Source organism: Lampetra planeri, chromosome 3 (assembly GCF_965212315.1).
Source record: "Lampetra planeri chromosome 3, kcLamPlan1.2.h2, whole genome shotgun sequence".
In the NCBI taxonomy this organism is placed as follows: domain Eukaryota; kingdom Metazoa; phylum Chordata; class Hyperoartia; order Petromyzontiformes; family Petromyzontidae; genus Lampetra; species Lampetra planeri.
This window is the reverse complement of record NC_136109.1, coordinates 12,024,787-12,052,511: the sequence shown is the minus strand read 5'-3', so window position 1 is coordinate 12,052,511 and position 27,725 is coordinate 12,024,787. Positions and strand designations below refer to the sequence as shown.

The window sequence follows — 27,725 nt, the reverse complement described above, 5'->3', positions numbered from 1 at the left end:
CGGTCCGGGGTCAGGGGTCGGTCGGGGGTCAGGGGTCGGTCGGGGGTCAGGGGTCGGGCGCGCCCCTCCAACTCCACCCCAAACCCACCAACCCCACCCCCAACCCCCCCTCAACCCTCCCCCCGAACCCCCCCCCAACCCTCCCTCTCCCAAACCCCCAACCCCCCCAACCCTCCCCCCCCAATCCCCCCCCAACCCTCCCCCACCCATCATACGGAGGTAGTAGTGGGTGGAAAGAGTCTGCGGCCGCCATGTTTGTAGGGGGAGTGGGGGGGGGAGACTCCCTCGCGCAGTGCGACGGATGACGTCACCCGCGCGTGACGCGACCCCCCCCCCCCCCGGGGCGGTGACGCCGCACGCACGGGGCCGCCGCCGCTCCCTACCCAAGATGGCCGTGGAGCGTCTCGAGCAGCGACGCCGCGGGCCCCCCACCTCGTCCATAGCCGCAGAGCTCCGAGCAGCCGCGCCGAGACTCCCGCTCCTCACCGGGGTCGCCACCACCACCACCCCCCTCCTCCCTCCCTCCCCGGACCCCGGAGCCCGGACCCCCTGGGCAACGCACGGACCTCGGGACCCCCACTCGGCATCAAGGGAGCGGACTCTGCTGCGAGCCAGGTGAAGCGGCGGCGCGGGCCGACTAGGGGGGGTAGGCCGAGAGGCCTCGCGTTGCCTGGATCCCTGCCCCAGTCAGTGCGGGGCCGAGCGGCGCGATTGAAAGCGGGGGGGGGGGGGGGGTGTTCGGTGTCGGCAGTCCCAGTCTAAGGGGTCTCGGTGTCGGGGGGTTGAGCATTGGGGTTCCTCGGGCACGGGGTTCTGACCGCTGGCCTCAGCCTAGCGGTGCATTGCCTGTCCTAGGCAGGGGGTTCGGGTTTACGGTCCAGAGAGTTTCGCTGTTGGGATCCCAGTACTGTATAGGGGATAGTTTTAACCTTTATCTTTAGGGTCGCAGTATGTCGTCGGGAATTAATTCATTCCTGGGATTGAGCTTTTCGCGGTTCGGACATAGGGATCGAGTCATGTTTATTTCGTGACTAGGTGAGAACTGTAATAAGAGGCCAGCGTGGTATCACTTGCGAAAGCAATGACGTTAAAAACAATCACAGCGACGAAGCGAATAGCAATCAACTCGGGCACAAACCGCGTTAGGGAACAACCCCCAATGGCACAGCGGGGACGTTAAAGACTTCTCGTGTCCACTGGGTTCAGTGGAAAAACGAAGTCGCATCAGTGTAATAATACAGAGTGCTTCAAAAACATGTAGACAGTCACATGGGACCATCATTTTTAATGGAGAAATAACGGAGAATGCCACCATAACAAGATAATGGATGTCTCGACTTGCTCGCCATCATTGTCAATACACGCCTGGAATCTTCTCCAAGCACGTTTATTGTGGAATTGTTGCAAATTCTCAGAAGTGTTTACATCTTTTTTTTAAAGCACCCTGTATAACGGCTGGGAGGGGAAGTCTTGTAGCCCTGTCAGACGAGGTGTACAGATCTGCTTTTGCGTCTTCATTTCCAGAACGTCTTCTTGTCCGTAAATTGGTAGGCGCACAGGCGAGCGCTCATGCCTACCTCACATTCCACAAGTTAATGATAGATTGTGACGGACGAGTCTGTCTCGCACGAGGTCGTGTATTCATTGCCGCACGTTAAGCTTTCGGGTTATTGAGTAATTCGCGCCGTGGTCTCGAAACTCAAAAATGTATTTACAGGGGAATTTCACGCAACACTGTCTTAAAGTGCTTTTGTGAAGAGCCATTGCCCGAAACGTCGTCTTTTACTGTGCATTTTTACTTTAAGGCCACAGTGTTATTGTTGAGTTTTACTTCTTATTTGTGCTTGCGTAATGTTTCAATGGATACCGTGCAGCCGACCATACTAGTCTGTGGGCTATGCATTAACCGGAGCCTTACATTGTAACTGCAATGTTAAATATTGACGAAAAGCGGTTACAGAAGTCACCTCACGCGCCCCAGGGACCAGCTTAGCACTCCATTGTATATTGTCTTGCAAACTCGTGGTGCAGAATTGTTACACGCATTATTTACAGCTTCTCCAGAACACAATAGTTTCAGAATCACAATGTTTATTTAGGCTGCAGGAGGAATCCGATGAGCTAGGAAGCTCTTCTTCAAAGATGTCCACGATGCACGCTCTTTCCAAGAGGTTCTCTAAAATGTTACTTTTTTCTGAACCCTGAGATGTTTTCTTTTTTGGGACCAGCAACGTGGAAAAGATCCGGATTCAAAAACTTTCGTCGTTGAGATTCCAAACATTAAAATGTGAAAATGTTTGCCTTGCCCCCACAAGTTTTGTGGGTCCAAAATGTTACGTTTAGTTTTTGGTTTTGTCCTAGTTATGACCATAAACTTGACGATATGTGTGCCAAAGTGTACACCAATTTTCTGCTATCGGTCAGCTTCTGAGTGGATTTTAAGATACTGCCATTAACCTATAAGGCTTTAAAAGGGCTCACCCCGCATTACTTGCAGGAACTAATACATTTATATATTCCATCAAGGTCCTTAATATCTTTTGATCTCCAACTGCTCAGCACTCACAGGTCTAGGTTGCACTCTTTTGGTGATCGGTGCTTTTGTTAGCGTGGCACCGAAGCTATGGAACGCCTTGCCACTTGAGATCAGGCGATCGGAGTCGGTAGATATATTTAAGTCTGCTTTGAAAACCCATCTCTTTAAAGTGGCCCATCTCTCTTTAGTTTGGTCGGTTGCCCCTGGGTCTGATTTTGTTCCTTTTTTTTATGCATTGGATATTAGGATCCTAGGATGAATGCGCATTATCGATTTGCATTATTATTATTATTATCATCCTTTTAACCTGGAGATTCTAGTGATGAACATGACAATGTAAGTCCCTCACTCCATCAGGCACTCACAATCGGTGCTTCATGTGTCACACCACGTACAACCCTTTGCACGTGTGTATGTCGCGCTGTATATTGGCAATTATTAATGGAAATGTTCCTGTAAGACAATTTCAGATAGGCATGGAGGGATTTTAATGATCTTACATTGGTATGTATTGTTAAATCTTCTACGTTTTTAATTGTGTTCTTGTCTGCGATATTTCCATTTCCAGTTTCCCTCCGGCGACTCGGTGGCGCCCCCCTCTGCGTCCCTCCGCCCCCCTCCTCGAGGCAGCGGGAATGGCGGCGGCGGCGGTGGCTATGCCGGGCGGCGGTGTGGCGTTGTTGGGGCCGGACCCGCGCGCGGACTTCTCCGCGTGGCTCTCGGCCCAGGGCATGAAGCTGCCGTTCGCCCAGGCCATGGAGCGGGAGCTGGGGATCGGCGACTACGAGGATCTGCTGGCGTGCGCCGAGCCCCCACTCGTGCGGGCCGAGCTTTTCTCGGCGGCGCGCCAGCGCCTGCCCTTCGCCTTCTACGCCGTGCTGCGCCGCACGCTCGAGGCGCTGGTGCCGCACGTCGCGTCCCGGCGCCACGACCACGCGGTGTACGCATCTGCCGAGACGCCAACGGGGCGCCATCAGCAGCAACAGCATCCGTCGCTGGGCGGCCTCCTCGACGTGATGGTGGCGCAACTCACGAGCCTGAGCCGTGAGCTGGCGCTCTTCGCCGCGCGCCTCAGCTCCCTGGACCCGGCCGTCGGGCACCAGGCCGGGCTGCTGGCGGAACACGAGGAGCCCAGCCCCTTCGCAGGTGCGCCAGTCTCTCTCCACGTGCTCGCGCCTTCTGCTATCCCGACACGGCGGGCCCGGGGAACTCGAGGGTCGTGCAGAACCCCCACAGATGTGGACGCCAATCACTGAAGGCTTTCGCAAAAATAGGCGCTAGCTGGGGGCTATTATTTCACTCTTGTTTTCCTCTCTGAGACACCGAACTTGTGGCACGGCCGGATTTAACACAGCCAGGAGACTTGGGATTCACGATAACAACGGCACGGTCTCCTTGTCTCCGACATTGCCATTATGAGCCTCGGCGGGTGACGGTCGTGGTGGTGCGATGTCTGCTGTGCGTGCAGAGGGAGAGATTGGGCGCTCTGAGGCCGACGAAGAGGAGGACGAGGATGAGGTGGCAGTGGCCAGTGGCCACGACGGTGCCGAGGGTGTGTACGGCCTGGAGCACGGCTGGGGGGCGCACGCGCCAACCGGTGAGCAACCACACCACCCTAGCGCACTAACAGGACACTCACACAGAGACAAAGATCCCCCATATAGCCTTAACAGACTGTTGGGCCAAGTGCTGTTTGTGAGCACCGTTTGAAGACCGGCACGGCACACGAGCGAGGGGGTGGGGGGACAGCACCATGCCCGGCTGCCTTTGTCTCCCCAGTGGCGATGTTTACACATCGCACCAGGTACTTGTTTGAGGTTGAGTCGACCGAGGGGAGGCTCTGGATCGATTCAGATAATCGTCATTGATGTTGACCACGAGCGGGAATCGAACTCGGGTCGCTGAGTTCGTAACATGGCTCGCTAACCGTTCCGATACGGCTCGCACACGAACACACGACACTACCACACTCGCGCGGCACCACTCGAAACCGCTCTCAGACCACCGTGCTCTACGACGTTCCGCCTTTGTTTCTGCACGGTGTGCCTATGTTCACTGCGGTGTACGTTCACCGTGGGCTCACCACGGTATACATGTCTGTTCACCGTGGGTCCACCGCGGTGCCAGTGCCGGTGGAGCGTCCCCCGAGCCCCGTGGAGCAGGACGCCCCTCCGTTCCACGACGGAGAGGGCAACGACAGCGACCGCAAGGTCAAGATGGAGCGCGACGACTCCTGTGACGGTACATCCCGCTGCCCCTCACCGCCCTCCGACCCCCACAGCCCTGCCTTCACCGCTTCCACAGTTCTGCACTCCTGCCCTGCCCGTTGATTCCATGCCCCTCCTCCGTGCTGCAGCAGGAGGCCAGGTTTGCATTGGAGCAACCCCGGGCCCGGCAGGGGGCGTGCGCAGCCGGGGGGGCTGGGACCGGCAGGAGCCCCTGGGGGGCCCCGAGTCTGAAGGCCCCGCCTCCCGCGGGGGGCCCCTCCCCTGCGTGGGCCCCGGCTCTGGGCAGATGGAGCAGTCCGAGGGGATGTCCAGAGAGGGGCTGGGGGAGACGTACGGCAGCCTGGACACGGACACGTACAGGTACGGGGGTTGCGTGAGCGGTGATGCCAGTCATCTCAGTCAACCCATGGCACCTGCTGGGTCTGGCCCGTGACTTCCTGCGAGCGGGCTTTCGACGCTTCACATGGCCTTAAAGTGGACATAGCCCGGCACAGGCACTGTGGTGACGTTACCGACACTTAGCGAATGGCGGTTGTTTTTATTAAGGTGTGTGTGGTGGTGTAATTTCACAGTGGGCAGAACAGGTGGTGCATATCAGCCATCTCAGTCAGTAACACATGGGTTTGTCCTGTGACCTGCCAGCGAGCCTTCCACACTTCACGTAATAGCCTCAATGCACATAGCCTGGCACAAACGTTGTGGAGATGTCACTGTCACTTTGCATCTTAGGGTAACCGTTACAGTGTGTATGTGGGTGTGATTTATGCTGCAAATGTGTGTGTCGGTGCATATGATGGCGTGGGTGTGATGGTCATGGTGATTGTCATTGTGTCCGTCTATATATGTGTGATGGTGCCTTTATGTCAAAGATCCCCCATATAGCCTTAAGAGACTGTTGGGGCAAGTGCTGTTAGCGAGCACCTATGAAGGCCGGCACGGCACATGAGGAGGTGGATGGCCATCACTACGCCTGGCTGCCTTTGGGCGGAGCGGTAGTGTAGCGGTTAGCGCGCTGCGCTACAAACCCGGTAACCTGAGTTCGATTCTCACTCATGGCCAACACCAGAGATGATTATATTCTGAACCGGTCCTGGGCCTCCTCTAGGTTGACTCAGCCTCAAATTAGTACCTCGTGTGGTGTGTAAACATCGCTTCTAGGGAGACATAGGCGTTCGGGCATGGTGCTAGCCACCCACACCCTCATCTGCCATTCATAGGCCTTCATAGGTGCTCATTAACAGCACTTGCCCCAACAGTCTGTGAGGCTATACGGGGGATCTGTGTCTCTGTTTGCCTGTACGTCCGTGGCGTGAACCACATCTGCCGCTCGGTGTGCCCGCATCTCAGCTTCGTGTCGGATGCCCCAGTCGGCCCAAGCTTCCCGCTGGCCCCGCCGCCCCCTCCTGCCACGGCGCGCTGGTGCCGCTCCTCCTCCTCCTCGTCGTCGTCGCTGGCGCTGCCCCCGCTGCCCCTGCCGCCGGCGCTGCCCCTGTCGGAGCGGCCGTTCGCCTGCGGCGTGTGCGGCCAGCGCTTCCGCCACAACTGCCAGCTGCGCGTGCACGCGCGCATCCACGCGGGGGAGAAGCCGTACGCGTGCGGGCAGTGCGGACGCACCTTCTCGCAGGCGGGCCACCTGCTGTACCACTCGCGCACGCACACGGGCGAGCGCCCCCACGTGTGCAACGTGTGCGGCAAGGCCTTCACGCAGTCGTCCAACCTGAACCGGCACAAGCGCACGCATCGCAACGACGCCGGGCCCGCCGGCCTCTAGCCCAGCGCTTGCCGGGCCTGCCCCGCGCTGGGCTGACCCCCCCACCTTGAAACGACTACCAGGTCCTACCGCCAACCCGAAACCGCCGGGTTTTGCCGTCAGCTCCCGACTTGACTACCGGGGGGGGGGGCCCATCGGTCTCTTGGGGGGCACCGACTGGCCCCCGCCGACCGTACCGAAACGCGAGCGGCTCTGTCGTGAACGATGCGGTGATTCCGACGCTCGCAGCGCTGCGTGCGCATCGACTCGCGCGCGAGCGAGCGGCTTACGCAAGCGATATGCAATTGTTACGTTACAGGCTCGGCTGGAGCAAGTGAAAGCGTACAAAGTGAGAGAGAAACAATGCAAACGGGACGATACAAACGAGACGGAAAAGTATCAATTTTCGAATCGAATCACAAGCCTGAATCATCACGCGCCTCACACCAAGGGCGGTGACATGGCCCAGCTGTGTCGCTCGTCTCTTGTTGCAAAGGTACACGGTTCGAATTCATCGGCTGCCCTGATTAATACTGCAGTGTGCATTGACCGTAAAAAATATAACGTTAAATATGTTAAATATCACAATGGGCGTTTTAAGATCCCGTGACGTTCGCAAGTTTAGGCAACTGCTTCCTGGCGTTGCGGTCCAAATTTGAAACGAGACTCGTAAATTCCTTTTATGTGGTCTATACCTAGCATTGGAAAAGCCTGAAGAAGAATCGTAACACTTGACGAGGCTTTCCTTGGTTAAGTAGACGTAATAAACATGCCAAAGATGGCACTCTTAAGAGGCGACGACCTCGGCCATCTCCTTGACAAGGTCGGACACTCCTGGGCAAGAGGAGGAGATATTTATATTTGCACACACGAACACGTACGCTCAGGCACGCAAACACGCGCCCGTGCACATGCCCATACACCCTCCCGTTCGCACACCTACGTGTGCACGTGCACGCACGGTGCGCGCGCGCTCATCAGAACGGTCCCCGTGCGTACGAGCGGACGCTTAAGAGCCGGAGCCTTGCGGAGGCCGAGCAACTGCAACGGGAGACGGCAACCGCAGGGGTCCCCCCCCGTCCTTTGTGTCTCCACCTTGTGTCTCACCGGTGTCCCCCTCTGTGTGCGCGTGTCTCTTGTCCCTCTCGTCTCGTGTCTCCTGTTGCTTCGTGTCTGTCTCGTGTCTACGCCTCGTGTCTACGCCTCGTGTCTCCTGTTGCTTCGTGTCTGTCTCGTCTCGTGTCTACGCCTCGTGTCTCACCACCCTCGCCTCTCTCCACGACGCGTGTTCACGCTCCCTCACCGCCGAGTCTGCCGTGATTTCGACGGGGCGCACGTTCAAGCGGCGACGATCCATTTCGAATCGTAGCGACGACGATTACAACGACGACGATAACAGTAAATGTATGTTTATTTTAACCTTATCATAGTTTACAATAAATTCAGCGTTGTAAGGCTTCAGAATGCGGGGTACAAAATGAGCACGTGTGGTTTGTGAGCACGGCAGATGGGAGCCAGGCTGAGCCAGGGTGAGGGAGAGGAGAGGAATCGAGCGGTCTAGGACTCGCGGCAAAACAAAAACAACAACAACAACACGCGAAAATTCAAACCAGCAGCGAAATTGCGCACGCAGGCGTTTTAAATCGAACACCGCTCGCAGTCGCGGCTGAGATCGGCAGGGGGGGGGGAGGGAGGAGGGCTGGCGGATCACGGCACACTCGGTGGGCCTTGTCAGATCAGGGAGGGCGGAGCGTCATGGGAACAGGGATTGGGTTAAAAAGGCAAGGTCTGGTCCAGGGGTGAGGGATCACCAGGTGAGGGTCAGGTGATATTGGTTCGAGGTTGAGGCGTCTGGGTAATAACGAGAGGTTTGCGTCACACGTTCGAGACATTGGGTCGGGATCGTAGGAATTGAGTTTGGGTTTTGTTCAGGGTGTCAGGGTTATGGCTTCAGAGAGACGGGGTAAAGTCCGGGTCGCGGGTCAGGGTCAGGGTCAGGAGCGTCTGTCTCGTCGTCGTGCTGCCCCGGGGGGTGGGGGCCCTGGGGGTGGGGGCCCTCAGCATTCCATGTCGGAGTCGGAGTCGATCTTGAAGATGGCGTCGTCGAGGTACCCGTCCTCGATGAAGCCGTCGTCGCCGCCGCCGTCTTCTCCGGCGCCGCGCGTCGCCCCGAACCCCGGGCCCGACACCACGGCGAGGCCGGGCTCCCCCAAGTTGTGGCCGTGGGCACGGTCGCCCTCGGCCAGCCGCTGGTGCCGGAAGCCGCGCAGGTGCTCGTAGCAGCTGCGCCACTTGACGGCGACGGCGAGCAGCAGCGAGAGGCCCAGCCCCACGCCCATGACTGCCAGCACGGCGTGCAGGGCGCGCCCCGGCTGGCTCGTGCCGGTGCTCGCCGCGGTGGTGCCGTTGCCGCCGATTGCCGCCGGGGTGGTGTCCGCCTGTGCGGCCACACGGGGTGAAGAGGAGGAGGAGGGAGGGGGGGTGGTGCTCCGTTACTTCACACCGCTCCTCCGTTATTTCAGTAACCGCGGCGTCTCTTTACTAAGCGGCGGCGCTCGTTGGCTTTGCTTTTGCAGCCCTGAGCCAGTGGCGGAAATTCCAAATTCTTGTGACAGAGGCGAGTGTTGTGTTGCACAACCATTGTTGACTTCCACCTGGAGGGATGGCTGTTTTAGCCACCCTGGAAGGGCGATGGGCTCGGTCGACTAACCCCTCTTCCCCAATTGAACTTTGAACCTGCGCCCTTCCAAATACGATCCACATACTCTTCGGTGTCCAACATCCACTTCGCATCATAAAAAACAAATCAAATAGTCCCGGGGTTCTAACGTTAGTACAACGTCAAGGATCTGGTGGTGAATATTGGAGTTAATAAAAGTAAAATAAAAATCACGACGTTTCGGAGGCAACACAAGCTTCCGTCTTCAGGTGGAACCGTCACAGCCACGACAGCTGTATCAAGTAAATGAGAGATTGCAGGAGCTACCACTCCGTTTATATAATGACTTTACCGAAAAAACCTAAGAATATGAATCCTTGCAGTCACGAAAGCTTCAAATCTAGAAGGATATTGGAGTCTCAGACGGGCCCCGGTTGTGGCAGTGAGGGCCCCTGACGCTCGATATCCTGACCCCTGCTGTGATCCCTGCGCGTGTGTGTATGGGACGCGGCGCGTGCGACCTTTGAATTCGCAACGCGCCCGGGGGTCCCCCAGCAGCCGACGGTTGGCAGGGAGGGTCGGGGGCGCAGGCGTGGCAATAAACGCGTCGAGGAGGCGAGCCCCAACCATAAAAACCAACCATCGCTGCAGCCGTGACCTCCGGGCGTGAGCCCCTCGGAGGTGGAGACCACGTAAATATCCGTGGCCTTCCTTAAAACTCAACTATCCATGGGGGCAGATGGCCTACGGCCTACGGGCTGATCTGCTCATGGATCGTGATGATGATGATGACGCATGGGTCACAAATGGAAACTTTTTTAAACTACACTTTTACCAGGTAAGGCCCATTGAGCTATGTAGTTCCTTTTTCAGAAGCAACCTGGCCACAAATGATAGCTCAACCAAGTGGCTTATCACGTGCAAATGTATAGCAGCCAAATACTCTAAACGCATGTTGATTCTAAATGTGGAGAGAAAAACCGGAGAAAAATCCTACGCGACTGCGGGGTGAACGTGCAAACTCCAAATATACAGCAGCAGGCGTCAGGGTCAGGAGTGAACCCACGACCTCCTGTACACCAGGCGAGGTAGTTAACATCTCACCACAGGGAGAGAGCGAGACACGCAAACTCCAAATATACAGCAGCAGGAGTCAGGGTCAGGAGTGAACCCACGACCTCCTGTACACCAGGCGAGGTAGTTAACATCTCACCACAGGGAGAGAGAGAGAGACACGCAAACTCCAAATATACAGCAGCAGGCGTCAGGTCGGGATTTAACTCAACGCCCTCCTGTGTACCAGGCGAGGTAGTTAACATCTCGCCACCGTGACGCTTCCTAGGAGAGCCTCAGTGATGTCTCAAGATGCTCTCAGAAGAGTGCCGCTGCATTGAGATGTCTGCCAATTTATGAATGAGAGTGGCTTTGTGTGGTAGGAAACGGGTGACCCCGGAGATAACCTATCACTCATAAGAAAGGGTGACACTTAAACACTCCGCACAGATAGGTTGAAGAATCCAACGCTGCCCTGCCATCTCCTGGCCACCTCGTAGGCCAAGTCTGGTGTTTCTGGGCAGCCACCCAGCCAAGTGTTAGTCAGGCTCACATCTGATTCGCTGCAGAGATCTGCCCTGATTGGACTTATTCTGAGGCCCAGTGTGGTGTGTCAGATTGGTAGTTCAAGTTAATTTATTAGGTATAGCCCTGTGAGCCATTCGGCTCTTGAATCGGGTGCAACCGCAACAAACAAAAACATGAACAAGAAAACATCTTCAAGTGACTATGTGCAAACGGAAAAAAGACAGCAAAATATTGCAGAAAAAGCACCGTACACCAACACTGTGTGCAAAAATCCCAGTGGGATGCAAGTCAAACAACAACAACCACAAGACAACTTAGTTTAAGGCCATCAGTCTAACTCTGTACTACAACAAACAAACATGGCCAAACCAAAAAACTTTTCGAAAATCCGTGTAGGGAGGGAAGGGAGGCCAGACCCTCTACGTAGCATGGCCCTGCTGCCCTCTGCTGCCCACAGGGCCCTGCGCCCCGGGAGAACTGCGTGGGCCCCGTGATCGTTGGGAGAGAATCTCTGGGCCCTGTGGGAGTCAAACCTGGCACGGATCGATGAGCAGAGAGCAGAGCATCGCGCAGAGAGCCCAGCAGGTTTCCATTGTGAACCCCTGCAGAATAACAAAGACACCAACACCATGACCACACATCCTGACATCAACCGCACCGCCACCTCCACGCCCATCACCACTCCATATTAATCACAAAGACACAGATGCCCCCTGTAGTCTTCACATACTTGAGAAGCAAATGCTGTTCGCGAAGAGCACCTGTGAATTCTAGATTTGAAGCTTTCGTGACTGCAAGGAATCATCTTCTTAGGTTTTTTCGGTAAAGTCACGTAGAAAGTAAAACAAAATAAAAACAAAAATCACGACGTTTCGGAGGCAACACAAGTCTGTTGGCGTGTGCAGTAATTGGCCGCTTGCGCACAAGCGCTTCCACGTCCATCGCCCACCCTTTTGGCCTCGCCCCCCCTCCCTCCCGATACGTTCCTTTCATTGGCTACCATAGTCTGATGAGCTCCCCCCTCCCTCCCCCCTCAACTCGCTTTTAAGGGATTACATCTTGAATCATTGCCTCACTTGATACAGCTAATCTGGCTGTGACGGTCCAACCTGATGACGGAGACTTGTGTTGCCTCCGAAACGTCGTGATTTTTGTTTTTATTTTGTTTTACTTTCTACGTGACTTTACCGAAAAAACCTAAGAAGATAGCACCTGTGAAGGCCAGCACGGCACACGAGGGGGTGGATGTCCAGCACCACTATCGGCCGCCTTTGTCTCCCTCGTGGCGATCTTTATACCACAACAGCTACTCATTTGAGGCTGAGTCGACCTCGGGGAGGCCTGGTTCAGACAATCGTCACTGCTGCTGGCGTGATTGATATTTGCTGGCTGTTTTGTTGTTGCTCGGATTGCTATTTGCTCCATTGCTTTACTTTATTTTGCTTTAGGAAATTGTTGCTGCCTCCAGGGTCAACTCTTGCAAATGAGACCCTTACCCCGCTCTCGTTGAGTTCTCCTCCTTACCTGGTTAATCAAATAATGACTTTGAATAAATAAACCCCCCCACAGTGCCATACTCGGCAAGCACCGCTCTCACCACCCATGCAAACGAGATGCATATTGCGACGGTGGAATTACCCCCCCCCCGCCCATCTCAAATCGGGGGCTCAAACATCGTAATCAAGAAAACGCAAACGCTGTACAGAGCTGCTACTCGGCGCTGAGACCGGTTGGAATTAACGTGGACATTCAAACACACACAACACACACACACGGCTGAGACAAACACAACCTGCGGGCCAAACACACACAAGACAGACATAGTTTTCTGGTTAGATTTGTGTTGCTATTTCTTTTATACCTGATGATGATTGATTGTGTTGCAATCGAAACGTCGTATTATGCTATTATTTAATTTATTGTTTTATCTTTATACGTGACTTTACCGAAAGAACCAAAGAATAATTCCTGCAGTCACGAAAGCTCCAAAATTAAGATCAAACACACACAACACACACACAATCCCAGCACAATTCCCCCTAGATTCAAATTATTTTGTACCTACGTGACTTTACCGAAAGAACCAAAGAGTTTGAATTGCCATAGAACCTGTGAAGGCGTTGTACCCCCCCATACACACGCAGAGCCACGCGTCCGGCTGTGACACTGCGCGTTTGCGTTGCGTTGCGACACAACGCCTGAGTGAGTTTTACTGCCTTTTTTTAGCCTTAAGTCAACACGGCCGAGAATGAGTAGTTGGTGATGCTGTGTGTAGTTTTAACGTCCCACCGGGGAGTCAAAGGCGGCTGGCGTGGTGCTGGTCACCCCCCCCCCCCGCGTGTGACGTGCCGGCCTTCATAGGTGCTGCTACCCGCTACTAACAGCACTTGCCCCGGCAGTCTGTTAGAGGCTACACGGGGGATCTTTGCCTTTGTCTCCTTCATAGGCGCTGCTGCTACTTTCTAACAGCACTTGCCCCGACAGTCTGTTAGAGGCTACACGGGGGATCTTTGTCTTTGTCTCCTTCATAGGTGCTGCTGCTACTCGCTACTAACAGCACTTGCCCCGACAGTCTGTTAGAGGCTACACGGGGGATCTTTGTCTTTGTCTCCTTCATAGGTGCTGCTGCTGCTACTCGCTAACAGCACTTGCCCCTACAGTCTGTTAGAGGCTACACGGGGGATCTTTGTGTTTGTTGTAATGTCGCGCACACTGGCTGGGTGTCACTGTGTGTGTCACTGTGTGTGTGTGTCACACTGTGTCACTGTGTGTGTGTGTCACTGTGTGTGTCACTGTGTGTGTGTGTCACTGTGTGTGTCACACTGTGTCACTGTGTGTGTCACTGTGTGTGTGTGTCACACTGTGTCACTGTGTGTGGGTGTCACTGTGTGTGTCACACTGTGTCACTGTGTGTGTCACTGTGTGTGTGTGTCACACTGTGTCACTGTGTGTGTGTGTCACTGTGTGTGTCACTGTGTGTGTGTGTCACTGTGTGTGTCACACTGTGTCACTGTGTGTGTCACACTGTGTCACTGTGTGTGTGTGTCACTGTGTGTGTCACACTGTGTCACTGTGTGTGTCACACTGTGTCACTGTGTGTGTGTGTCACTGTGTGTGTCACTGTGTGTGTGTGTCACTGTGTGTGTCACACTGTGTCACTGTGTGTGTGTGTCACACTGTGTCACTGTGTGTGTGTGTCACTGTGTGTGTCACTGTGTGTGTGTGTCACTGTGTGTGTCACACTGTGTCACTGTGTGTGTCACACTGTGTCACTGTGTGTGTGTGTCACTGTGTGTGTCACTGTGTGTGTGTGTGTCACATTGCTCTGTACCCGTGCCAGTCGTGCGGTGTAAAGTGCGAGGGGGCCTCAACCCCCGTGCCAGTACCTGCGGGTGGCCCATCTGGGGTTCGGTGTCCCCTCTGCACCAAGGGGGCTCAGTCAGCCCGAGCTAGACCCCGCTGCCCTGGCAGGGCATGCGGCCAGAAGGTGGGCAGGGCAGTGAGACAGGGCAGGTGGACAGAGACTGACACAGAGAGGAGACAGGGCAGGTAGCCAGGGCAGGTAGTCAGGGTAGGTAAGACAGAGCAGGTAGAGAGGGCAGGTAGACAGGGCAGGTAAGACAGGGCAGGTAAGACAGGGCAGGTAAGACAGGGCAGGTAGACAGGGCAGGTAGTCAGGGTAGGTAAGACAGGGCAGGTGAGACAGGGCAGGTGAGACAGGGCAGGTGAGACAGGGCAGGTGAGACAGGGCAGGTAGACAGGGCAGGTAAGACAGGGCAGGTGAGACAGGGCAGGTAAGACAGGGCAGGTAGACAGGGCAGGTAGACAGGGCAGGTGAGACAGGGCAGGTAAGACAGGGCAGGTAAGACAGGGCAGGTAGACAGAGACTGATACAGAGAGGAGACGGGGCAGGTAGACAGGGCAGGTAAGACAGGGCAGGTAGTCAGGGCAGGTAAGACAGGGCAGGTGAGACAGGGCAGGTAAGACAGGGCAGGTAGACAGGGCAGGTAGTCAGGGTAGGTAAGACAGGGCAGGTGAGACAGGGCAGGTAAGACAGGGCAGGTAGACAGGGCAGGTAGTCAGGGTAGGTAAGACAGGGCTATGCTAGAAGCGGAAGAGACCTCACTGCGTCTGTTTGGCCGTGGACTTTGACCGGGAGGAGGGTGCCTGGGCAGGTGAAGGGGAAATCATTACACTCTTAAATCTACATACTCCTCACATACTCCAACCCCCTTACCCTATATCCGTGTCTCTAACCTTCAACATGGCACCTTATCGACCCCTATCGTTCACGAAGACCCCCTCCACCCCTATCGTTCACTAAGACCCGTCATCTGACCACTACACCTCATCCTCAGAGTCCCCATACCTCTACCACCCACCCACCTCACCAATCGAACCCCTCATCAATATTCGTCATCTCCTTATCCCTAAGCCTCAAAGACCCGACTCCTTTAGCAACCCTTCACAGACCACTATCCCTACCGCTCAGACCCCCTATCCACAACCCTCGAGTCTCCCTGGCCCTCACAGCCGTCTAACCCTGCACTCACTGGGATGTTTGGCCAATGTAATAACGAGTATCTACACTATGAGACCTCCTTTACCAGTGGCAAAATATAGCGATAGGTTTTTACCCTTTCAACTGGTACAAAAACTGACACCTTTATACAAGGCATCATGTTTTGTACCAGTTGAAAGGGTAAAAACCTATCACTGTAATAACGAGTGTTTGGTACATTGAGATGGCTTCACTGGCCCGTTCCGTGGTAGACTCCAAGCGTTGTTTCACTCGGGTTGTGTGTTGGCAGGCTCACAATGGCAAACTCCTGATTCTTACACAACTACATGGGTCGCGTAGAAGAAGGTCAATGACGAGAAGGAAACTGGCACTATTTGGACAAATGTAGGATGGACAAGATGGAAACTAAAATGGTGTGGTTGGGAAAAATGAAAGGAACGGCAAAGAAATGATGACCTAATGGAGCATAGCTTGACGATGACATAAGATTGGCGCCAGAAAAATGTGACCTCTACTTGAGCATATTGGCACTGCAAGACAGAGGAGAGTGACAACAACAAATGACGAAATGTGCAGTGGACACGTACTCCGGGCTGTTTGCCCATGGATAGTGATGATGACGATGATGAAGCATGGTTCACGAATGGCAACTTTTAAAAACTACACTATTTTTTGCCAGTATTAAAACTGGCAAAAAAGCTCCCATTTTGTAGCCGCTCACCCCGAGATATAAATGCCCTGATAGTGAATTGTCTTTGCACTGTTCGCCTTTTGGGGTTCTCTGATCTAACACTGGTGGAGACTGCGCCATAAAGAAGGCTGCTGCTGCTGTCTGGTGGAGGCCAATCAGTTTCAAAGACAATGCCGTCCGTATATTATCAGCGCGTGCTTGTTCACCGCAAGTACGCGTGGTTAATGCTAAATATTTATATTTTGTGTTTGAACAACTGAACACCTTTGATTTAAAGCTTTCGTGACTGCAGGGATTCATATTCTTGGTTCTTTCGCTAAAGTGATGCTTGCTTGTGTTGCAGTCGAAACGTCGTGATAATTTTTATTGTTTTATATTTATATTATTTTATTATTCCCTTCTACGTGACTTTACCGAAAGAACCAAGAATATCTTAACACCTGTTTTATTGCCAGAAATGGTAAACACATCTTCTTATTTTTTTTAATAAACGATTTTTTTTTTATTTCAGCAGGTAAGGCCCACTGAGCCATATCGCTCGTTTTAAGAAGCGACCTGGCCACAATTGATAGCTCAACGAAGTGGCTTATCACGTGCAAATGTAAAGCGGCCACATTACTCTGATCTGAAGTCGTGTTTTTAATTGTGGAGGAAAAAAACCGGATGACCCGGAGAAAAATCCCCGCGACCACGGGGAGAGAGAGAGAAACACCGCAAACTCCAAATATACAGCAGCAGGCGTCAAGGTCGGGATCGAACCCACGACCTCCTGTGCACCAGGCGAGGTAGTCAACATCTCCTAGCCACCGTGATGATGATGAGAAAGAGAGAAACACCGCAAACTCCAAATATACAGCAGCAGCAGGCGTCAAAGGTCGGGATCGAACCCACGACCTCCTGTGTACCAGGCGAGGTAGTCAACATCTCCTAGCCACCATGATGATGATGAGAGAGAAACACCGCAAACTCCAAATATACAGCAGCAGCAGCAGGCGTCAAGGTCGGGATCGAACCCACGACCTCCTGTGTACCAGGCGAGGTCGTGAACATCTCATAGCCACCGCGGCGAGTTCTACAACGGGGCCCGTTCGATCCAAGTGACAATTGTGTTTTCCAGACGTGGCCCAGTGAGTGGTAGACGGAACACGACGCTGGTAATTCAGCGGCGGTGCAGGCGGTGAGCGCTGCGAACGCGGCTGTGACCCCAGTTCGATTCCCGCTCACAGTCATCACCGGTGACGATTATCTGAACCGGTACATGGGCCTCCCGTAGGTCGACTCAGCCTCAAATGAGTACCCGGTGCGGTGCGTAAAAACATCTCCGCTTGGGGAGACAAAGGCGGTCTGGGGTGGTGCTGACCAACCACCACCCACGTGTCACAGTGGCGGCCTTCATAGGCGCTGCTGCTGCTCGCTAACAGCACTTGCCCCAACAGTCTGTTAGAGGCTACACGGGGGGTCTTTGTCTTTGTCTCCTTCATAGGCCCTGCTGGGCGGGGGAGGGGCGGGGGTCACGGGGTCGGAGCGGGGGTCGTGGGTCAGGGTGAGGGGCGGGGGTCCCCGACAGTTTGTAGGAAACCTAAGAATCCGAGACGGTGTCGTACCACGAGACCCCGATCAGCTAGGACCCCCCCCCACCCCACAGCCGCGGCCACCCCATTGCCTGTCTCGTTTGTCGTCTTACTTTAATAAATCTACGATTGGAATTAAATAGTTTAGACGACGAGTGTGGGTGTAGCGGGAGTGGAGACACACGATCCCGTGACGGTACACGTAGATAACGATCGATGTAGTTTTAATTCATTTATTGATTGATTTTGAGACCGGCACTTTTCCTGGTGGGGGGCCTCGCGCTGCGGACACCTCAGAGGCCTTCACCGCGAGTTGAGGCCGCGCGCGCGCGCCATCGTTTAGCGTGAGTCGTGGGGTGGCGAGGCGACTCAGACTCCTCACCACAAACACTCACCACTCACTCACCACTCTCACTCACCACAAACACTCACCACTCACTCACCACTCTCACTCACCACTCCTCACCACTCTCACTCACCACGACTAACACTCACCACCAACACTCACCACTCACTCACCACTCTCACTCACCACGACTAACACTCACCACTCCTCACCACCAACACTCACCACCAACACTCACCACCAACACTCACGAACACTCACCACCACCACTCACCACCACCACTCACCACCAACACTCACCACCAACACTCACGAACACTCACCACCACCACTCACCACCACCACTCACCACCAACACTCACCACCAACACTCACCACTCTCACTCACCACCAACACTCACCACTCTCACTCACCACAAACACTCACCACTCTCACTCACCACTCTCACTCACCAACACTCACCACTAACACTCACTCACCACCAACACTCACCATCCACCACCAACACTCACCATCCACCACCAACACTCACCACCCCTCACCACCACTCACCAACACTCACCAACCACCACCACTCACCACTCACTCACCACCACTCCTCACCACCACCAACACTCACCACAAACACTCACCACGAACACTCACCACGAACACTCACCACGACTCACCACCAACACTCACCAACACTCACCACTCACCACGAACACTCACCACCAACACTCACCACCAACACTCATCACCACCACCAACACTCACTACCAACACTCACCACGAACACTCACCACTAACACTCACCAACACTCACCACTCACTCACCACGACTAACACTCACCACTCTCACTCACCACTCTCACTCACCACTCTCACTCACCACTCTCACTCACCACTACTCACCACCAACACTCACCACTCTCACTCATCACCAACACTCACCACCACCACTCTCACTCACCACTCTCACTCACCACCAACACTCACCACTACTCACCACGACTCACCATCAACACTCACCACCAACACTCACCACTCTCACTCATCACCAACACTCACCACCACCACTCTCACTCACCACTCTCACTCACCACTCTCACTCACCACTCTCACTCACCACTACTCACCACCAACACTCACCACTCTCACTCATCACCAACACTCACCACCACCACTCTCACTCACCACTCTCACTCACCACTCTCACTCACCACCAACACTCACCACTACTCACCACGACTCACCACCAACACTCACCACCAACACTCACCACTCACCAGACTTCACCACCAACACTCACCACCAACACTCACCACCAACACTCACCACTCACTCACCACCAACACTCACCACTCACCACCAACACTCACCACGACTAACACTCACCACCAACACTCACCATCCACCACCAACACTCACCACCCCTCACCACGACTCACCAACACTCACCAACCACCACCACTCACCAACACTCACCAACCACCACCACTCACTCACCACCACTCCTCACCACCACCACCAACACTCACCACCAACACTCACCACGAACACTCACCACGAACACTCACCACGACTCACCACCAACACTCACCACCAACACTCACCAACACTCACCACTCACCACGACTAACACTCCTCACCACGAACACTCATCACCAACACTCACCACCAACACTCACCACCAACACTCATCACCACCACCAACACTCACCACCAACACTCACCACCAACACTCACCACCAACACTCACCACCAACACTCACCACCAACACTCACGAACACTCACCACCACCACTCACCACCACCACTCACCACCAACACTCACCACCAACACTCACCACGACACACTCACCACCAACACTCACCACCAACACTCACCACCAACACTCACCACCAACACTCACCACCAACACTCACCACGACTCACCACCAACACTCACTACTCACCACCAACACTCACTACTCACCACCAACACTCACCACCCACCAACACTCACCACGACTCACCACCAACACTCACTACTCACCACCAACACTCACCACCCACCAACACTCACCACGACTCACCACCAACACTCACTACTCACCACCAACACTCACCACCCACCAACACTCACCACCCACCAACACTCACCACCCACCAACACTCACCACGACTCACCACCAACACTCACTACTCACCACCAACACTCACCACCCACCAACACTCACCACCCACCAACACTCACCACCCACCAACACTCACCACCCACCAACACTCACCACCCACCAACACTCACCAACCACCAACACTCACCAACCACCAACACTCACCAACCACCAACACTCACCACCCACCAACACTCACTCACCAACACTCACCACCACTCACTCACCACCACTCACCACCACCACTCACCACCACCACTCACTCACCGCCACTCACCACGACTCACCGCCACACGCAGCGCTTACCGCACATCTCTACAGACACTGCACGTGTCAATTGGCGTTTCTCTGTTTGATCTCCTGGCTCTGCCTTCCTGTGTCTCTCCGTCTGCCTCCGAGTCCCTTTCTCACTGTGGCGTCGACTAAATCTCTCTGCCCGCATCACAGTGTCACTTGTCTCTATTCTTTGGTTCTTTCGGTAAAGTCACAAATTAAATCACGACGTTTCGATCGCAACACAAGCCAATCATCATCCGGTGGGAAAACCACAGCAAGACAATTTTTTTGCTGAAGTGGGAGAGAGAGAAACATTTTTTGCTGTGGTTTTCCCACCAGATGATGATTGCTTGTGTTGCGGTCGAAACGTCGTGATTTCATTTGTTTTATTTTATACCTACGTGACTTTACAGAAAGAACCAAAGAATATGGATCCCTACTCTTACGTTTTTCGGTAAAGTCACGTAGGTAAAAATAAATAAATATTAAAAATATATAAGAATACAAATTATAGAAATAAGAATAGATTTAGAATTTTATTTTAATTTTTATTTATTTTTTACCTACGTGGCTTTACCGACAAAACCTAAGAGTATGAATCCTTGCAGTCACAAAAGCTTTAAATCTAGAATGTCTCCTATTCTCTGCGTCTGCCCCCCCCGTCTCTCCATCTGTCTTCCCTTCTCACCCCGCCCGCGTCTCTCTCCCCCCCCCACCGTCATCTGTTTCAGTGCGGCACCGTCATGGGCCGGCGGAAGTCGAAGAGGAAGCCGCCGACCAAGAAGAAGATGGTGGGGACCCTCGCGACCCAGTTCACCTGCCCCTTCTGTAACCACGAGCGCTCGTGCGACGTCAAGATGTGAGCACCAACAATACCACAACAACCTCACCAACAACACCACAACCTCACCAACAACACCACAACCTCACCAACAACACCACAACCTCAACAACAACACCACAACAACCTCGCCAACAACACCACAACCTCACCAACAACACCACAACCTCACCAACAACACCACAACCTCAACAACAACACCACAACAACCTCGCCAACAACACCACAACCTCACCAACAACACCACAACCTCACCAACAACACCACAACCTCACCAAGAACACCACAACAACCTCACCAACAACACAACAACCTCACCAACAACACCACAACCTCACCAACAACACCACAACCTCACCAACAACACCACAACCTCACCAACAACACCACAACCTCACCAACAACACCACAACCTCACCAACACCACAACAACCTCACCAAGAACACCACAACAACCTCGCCAACAACACCACAACAACCTCGCCAACAACACCACAACCTCAACAACAACACCACAACCTCACCAAGAACACCACAACAACCTCACCAACAACACAACAACCTCACCAACAACACCACAACCTCACCAACAACACCACAACCTCACCAACAACACCACAACCTCAACAACAACACCACAACCTTACCAACAACACCACAACCTCACCAACAACACCATAACCTCACCAACAACACCACAACCTCACCAACAACACCACAACCTCAACAACAACACCACAACCTCACCAACAACACCACAACCTCACCAACAACACCACAACCTCACCAACAACACCACAACCTCAACAACAACACCACAACCTCACCAACAACACCACAACCTCACCAACAACACCACAACCTCACCAACAACACCACAACCTCACCAACAACACCACAACCTCACCAACAACACCACAACCTCACCAACAACACCACAACCTCACCAACAACACCACAACCTCACCAACAACACCACAACCTCACCAACAACACCACAACCTCACCAACAACACCACAACCTCACCAACAACACCACAACCTCACCAACAACACCACAACCTCACCAACAACACCACAACCTCGCCAACAACACCACAACCTCACCAACAACACCGCAACCTCACCAACAACACCACAACCTCACCAACAACACCACAACCTCACCAACAACACCACAACCTCACCAACAACACCACAACCTCACCAACAACACCACAACCTCACCAACAACACCACAACCTCACCAACAACACCACAACCTCACCAACACCACAACAACCTCACCAACAACACCACAACCTCACCAACAACACCACAACCTCACCAACACCACAACAACCTCACCAACAACACCACAACCTCACCAACAACACCACAACCTCACCAACAACACCACAACAACCTCACCAACAACACCACAACCTCACCAACAACACCACAACCTCACCAACACCACAACAACCTCACCAACACCACAACAACCTCACCAACAACACCACAACCTCACCAACACCACAACAACCTCACCAACAACACCACAACAACCTCGCCAACAACACCACAGCCTCGCCAACAACACCACAACCTCACCAACAACACAACAACCTCGCCAACAACACCACAACCTCACCAACAACACCACAACCTCACCAACAACACCACAACCTCACCAACAACACCACAACAACCTCGCCAACAACACCACAACAACACCAACAACACCACAACAACCTCACCAACAACACCAAAACCTCACCAACAACACAACAACCTCACCAACAACACCAAAACCTCACCAACAACACCAAAACCTCACCAACAACACAACAACCTCACCAACAACACCACAACAACCTCACCAACAACACCACAACAACCTCACCAACAACACCAAAACCTCACCAACAACACAACAACCTCACCAACAACACCAAAACCTCACCAACAACACCACAACAACCTCACCAACAACACCAAAACCTCACCAACAACACCAAAACCTCACCAACAACACCACAACAACACCAACAACACCACAACAACCTCACCAACAACACCACAACCTCACCAACAACACCACAACCTCACCAACAACACCACAACCTCACCAACAACACCACAACCTCACCAACAACACCACAACCTCACCAACAACACCACAACAACCTCACCAACAACACCACAACAACCTCACCAACAACACCAAAACCTCACCAACAACACCACAACCTCAACAACAACACCACAACAACCTCACCAACAACACCACAACCTCACCAACAACACCACAACCTCACCAACAACACCACAACCTCACCAACAACACCACAACCTCACCAACAACACCACAACCTCACCAACAACACCACAACCTCACCAACAACACCACAACCTCACCAAAACCACAACAACCTCACCAACAACACCACAACCTCACCACCAACACCACGACCTCACCAACAACACAACAACCTCACCAACAACACCACGACCTCACCAACAACACCACAACCTCACCAAAACCACAACAACCTCACCAACAACACCACAACCTCACCACCAACACCACAACCTCACCAACAACACAACAACCTCACCAACAACACCACAACCTCACCACCAACACCACGACCTCACCAACAACACAACAACCTCACCACCAACACCACGACCTCACCAACAACACCACAACCTCACCAACAACACAACAACCTCACCAACAACACCACAACCTCACCACCAACACCACGACCTCACCAACAACACAACAACCTCACCAACAACACCACGACCTCACCAACACCACAACAACCTCACCAACAACACCACAACCTCACCAACACCACAACAACCTCACCAACAACACCACAACAACACCGCAACCTCAACAACAACACCGCAACCTCACCAACAACACCACAACCTCACCAACAACACCACAACAACCTCGCCAACAACACCACAACCTCACCAACAACACCACAGCCTCGCCAACAACACCACAACCTCACCAACAACACAACAACCTCGCCAACAACACCACAACCTCACCAACAACACCACAACCTCACCAACAACACCACAACCTCACCAACAACACCACAACAACCTCGCCAACAACACCCCAACAACAACACCGCAACCTCGCCAACACCACAACAACCTCACCAACAACAATACCACAACCTCACCAACAACACCACAACATGGCACAAGCGAGCACCGTGGTGACATCGCAAGCACTTGGTGGTGAATGTTGTTTGTGTGACGTTTATGGACGCTCACTAACGGCACTCGCCCCAGCAATCTGTCAAAAGCTGTGTGGGGGATCGTTGCCTTTGTAAGTCATCTCGGCCAGTTATCCCGGGTTTGTCCCTTGACCTGCCAGAGAGCCTCTGGACATTTTACATTGCCTCAAGCTGCCCCTAGCCTGGCACAAGAGCTGTGGTGACGCTGCTTAGCGGCGAATGGCATCTGTCGCGTACATTAGTAGAGAGCAGTGTGTGTGGTTAGCGTTTCCGTGTTGTGATGCTGGTAATTGGCGTGCTGTGTGTGCATTGTATTGAGAGCGGTAGTGCAACGGTTAGCGTGCTGCACTATGAACTAGACCCGATTCCCGCTCACGGTCACCACCAGAGACGATTATCTGAACCTGGTGCGGTGTGTAAACATCGCCCCACTGGGGAGACAAAGGCAGCTGGGGTGTGGCGTTGACCACCTCCCCTCGTGCCCCTGCCTGCCGGCCTTCAGAGGTGCTCGCTAACGGCACTTGTCCCTACAGTCTGCTAAGGCTATACGGGGGATCTTTGTATCTTTGTTCCTTGGGAGAAGCGGTTGTGTAGCGGACAGCGCGCTGCACTACGAACCTGGCGCCCCGGATTCGATTCCCAGTGGCGATTATCTGCACCGGTCCTGGGCCTCCCCTACGTCAACTCATAAACGTCGCACTTGCCCCAGCAGTGTGTGAAGGCTATATATTGTGGGATCTTTGTCTTGTGTGTGTAGGGATCGCGAGAGGAACACGGGCGTGATCTCGTGTACCGTTTGCCTGGAGGAGTTTCAGACGCCCATCACGTGTATCCTCTTGAGGTCACGCCTACACGTGCCATACAAGGACACTCACACAGACGGACACACACACACAGACTCTTACGTAGACACTCCTACAAACACACCCTTTCACCCAGACTCGGGCACACACACACACGAACACATTTGCATGCTTACACGCACTCTCGCACACCCGTACACTTTCAGACACGCAAACAATACAGACACGCACTTTCATAATAACACACTTGTACACGTACACTATATACACACATTCTTATATACACACACACGTCTGCACATGCTGTACCACATGTTGACACTCCACCAGACCCAACTATTGTTAGGGTTGGGGCTGCCCGCAGTCACGTGTGTGTGTTTGAGAGACTTGCCGACCGGATACGCACACGCACATGAATGTTTGTGAGAGCATCTTCTCCGCCACGGTTAGGCGCCCTCCCTTCTCCGTGCTTGCGAAACGTGGAGCCCTTTTAATTGAACATCTGTGCCGGTTTGAAACAGTAAAGCTGGCCTGCCTACGATACATCCTGGGTTTAACCCAGACCGCATTGCATGAGGAGCTCGCATGCTTGAAAGGTCTGGACACGGTTCCATCGGTGAGTTCTGCCAGCAGGCGAGGTTGCGTTGGCTGTGTTATTTAGCTCGCGTGGCCAGCCGCTGCATGCCCACGCAGTTTCTGTTTGGCTGGATAGAGAGGGGGCTAAACAGGGGCCGCACAGGCTTGAGAAGAGATGGGACTGATGTGTGAGTGAGTGGGTGAGTGAGAGGCATGAAAAGAGGTGGAGCTGATGTAGTACAGAAGGATGTGGAGCTGAGTGGACTTGCCGATGACTGGTACCAGCGGTGTCACAATCGGCTTCTGTGGAGGAGGCTCTGAAGGACGCTGCTACTGGGCAGTTGGAGGCAGTTTCCCTCCAGCAACAATGGAGGGCAGAGGAGCGACGCTCGCAACAACGAGCGAAACGCCCAGATGCCAAAAGCACAGCAAGCCGGCGTAGTGGAGAGCACAGGTGGTGCATCTGCCAGTCATCTCAGTCAACCCATGGCAACTGGGTCTGGTCCGTGAGCTCCTGCCAGCAGTGAGACATTTCAACTTTACGTGGCCTCAAAATACACCTAGCCTGGCACAAGCGCCATGGTGACGTCACAACCGCTTAGTGGCGAATGGAGGCTGTCGCTGCGAGCGTGTGATATGCCCATGAGAGTTTTATAGGGTGAGATCACGTAAATATAAATGTGTCGTTATACCCGCCACCATCCGACACAGCCAATTAGTAAGGTTTGTCACGTAAAAAAAACGTGCCATTTCGTAATTAGTTCAGCACAGTGTGTTGGAGAGTAAACCCACTGAAACATTTACAATTGGAGTACTCGTGTGACGTTTCGCTGAATTACAATAACCGGCCTCGTCAGGTGACAACCACATATGGAGAAATCCTGCGCCCCCGTTTCGGTTTCAAATCGAGGTGATATGCGAGAGAGTGAGTGTGTGAGAGGGGCTTCGCACGCCCACACACGGATCGCGGAGTGTGCAAGCGACGTGCCGATGAGGCGTGCTGACGAGATGTGCCGCACGCCAGTCTGCCGCTTTGCCCCTTGACCCTGCGCCCAGACCTCTCGGAAGCCGTGGACGTTTACAGCGACTGGATAGACGCCTGCGAGGCGGCCAACCAATAGCAGCAGCTGCAGCAGCAGCAGCAGCGCGGCTTCGCTGACGGCCGTGCCACACTTCCGACCAACAAACAGAGGGGAGCCCGGAGTTCAACAACGGAGGTGGTGCTGGAGGATTCTGGTGGGATGGTGGGAGGCCCCCGCTCGTGGCGGTGACGCGGGGTTAACGTTGCACCGTCAGAACCGCCGTTGCCGGGCGATAACCGCAACGCTAACCTCAACTGTGACCGTTGAATTGAGGCCGCCGCGATTGCGTCTCGATATACTTGATTGCGGCACGTTTGTGTGTTTTTTTATAAATAGAAATGCGTTCGATGTCTTGCGAAGTTAAATAAACGGTCGGAGTATCACCGGCGGACGGTCGACAAACCCCCTTGTGGGGGGTTTCAGCAGTGCTTAGGCGCGTGGCTCGCGAGTGTGACAACAAGGAGGAGAGCGAGTGGCACGGGGAGAGAGGTGGGGTTTGGTGATTGAGAGTCCCATTGGTGCTTTTTTACACTTTCCAACTGTTGTTGAAAGCATTTAGTCGTGGGCTCCGTCCGTCTGTAGCAGGGTGGGGGGGGGGGCATCTTGGTAACTCTCCTAGACATGATCCGATGCAAATTGTTTTAGCCTAATGCCGTCTTGCTATCAAGAATGGCGCCCGAGAGAAAACTGGCCAAATCGATGATAGAGTTGGCCAAAGCCAGGCGATGGAAAGCCGGGGACGAGACTTTGGGGCCGCGGTGATTACGTGGGCGGCTTCCTAGCGACGACGATGCGTGAAGTCGTGCGGGGCTCAGAAGGCCATGCCACTGTCGCCAATTAAAGACTTTGGAGACCAAAAGCGTCGTGGAGTC

The 27,725-nt window shown here is 53.7% G+C and overlaps 3 protein-coding genes across 5 annotated transcripts; 2 read left to right on the top strand and 1 right to left on the bottom strand.

The window, feature by feature from the left end:
• Nucleotides 1-385: 385 nt before the first annotated feature.
• LOC144737862 (uncharacterized) lies at nt 386-7,978 on the top strand. Of its 2 annotated transcripts, none has more exons than XM_078620745.1 (6): nt 386-615; nt 3,105-3,682; nt 4,005-4,133; nt 4,664-4,777; nt 4,896-5,124; nt 6,112-7,978. In XM_078620745.1, the coding sequence occupies exons 1-6, from the start codon at nt 389-391 to the stop codon at nt 6,533-6,535; spliced, it is 1,701 nt and encodes a 566-aa protein (XP_078476871.1). In that variant the 5' UTR covers nt 386-388; the 3' UTR covers nt 6,536-7,978. The 2 variants fall into 2 exon arrangements, with proteins under 2 accessions (XP_078476871.1, XP_078476865.1); XM_078620739.1 differs by having other exon boundaries at nt 4,893-5,124.
• C3H1orf210 (chromosome 3 C1orf210 homolog) lies at nt 7,908-17,373 on the bottom strand. Of its 2 annotated transcripts, none has more exons than XM_078620769.1 (3): nt 14,141-17,373; nt 11,288-11,356; nt 7,908-8,952 (listed from the first exon to the last, which is right to left on the bottom strand). In XM_078620769.1, the coding sequence occupies exons 1-3, from the start codon at nt 14,153-14,155 to the stop codon at nt 8,572-8,574; spliced, it is 465 nt and encodes a 154-aa protein (XP_078476895.1). In that variant the 5' UTR covers nt 14,156-17,373; the 3' UTR covers nt 7,908-8,571. The 2 variants fall into 2 exon arrangements, with proteins under 2 accessions (XP_078476895.1, XP_078476898.1); XM_078620772.1 differs by lacking the exon at nt 14,141-17,373 and adding an exon at nt 12,816-13,572.
• A 377-nt stretch (nt 17,374-17,750) lies between these two features.
• Nucleotides 17,751-27,712, top strand: ELOF1 (elongation factor 1). The gene is made up of 4 exons (XM_078620726.1): nt 17,751-17,882; nt 21,032-21,159; nt 25,150-25,220; nt 26,828-27,712. The coding sequence occupies exons 2-4, from the start codon at nt 21,044-21,046 to the stop codon at nt 26,890-26,892; spliced, it is 252 nt and encodes an 83-aa protein (XP_078476852.1). The 5' UTR covers nt 17,751-17,882; nt 21,032-21,043; the 3' UTR covers nt 26,893-27,712.
• The last annotated feature ends 13 nt before the right edge of the window (nt 27,713-27,725 follow it).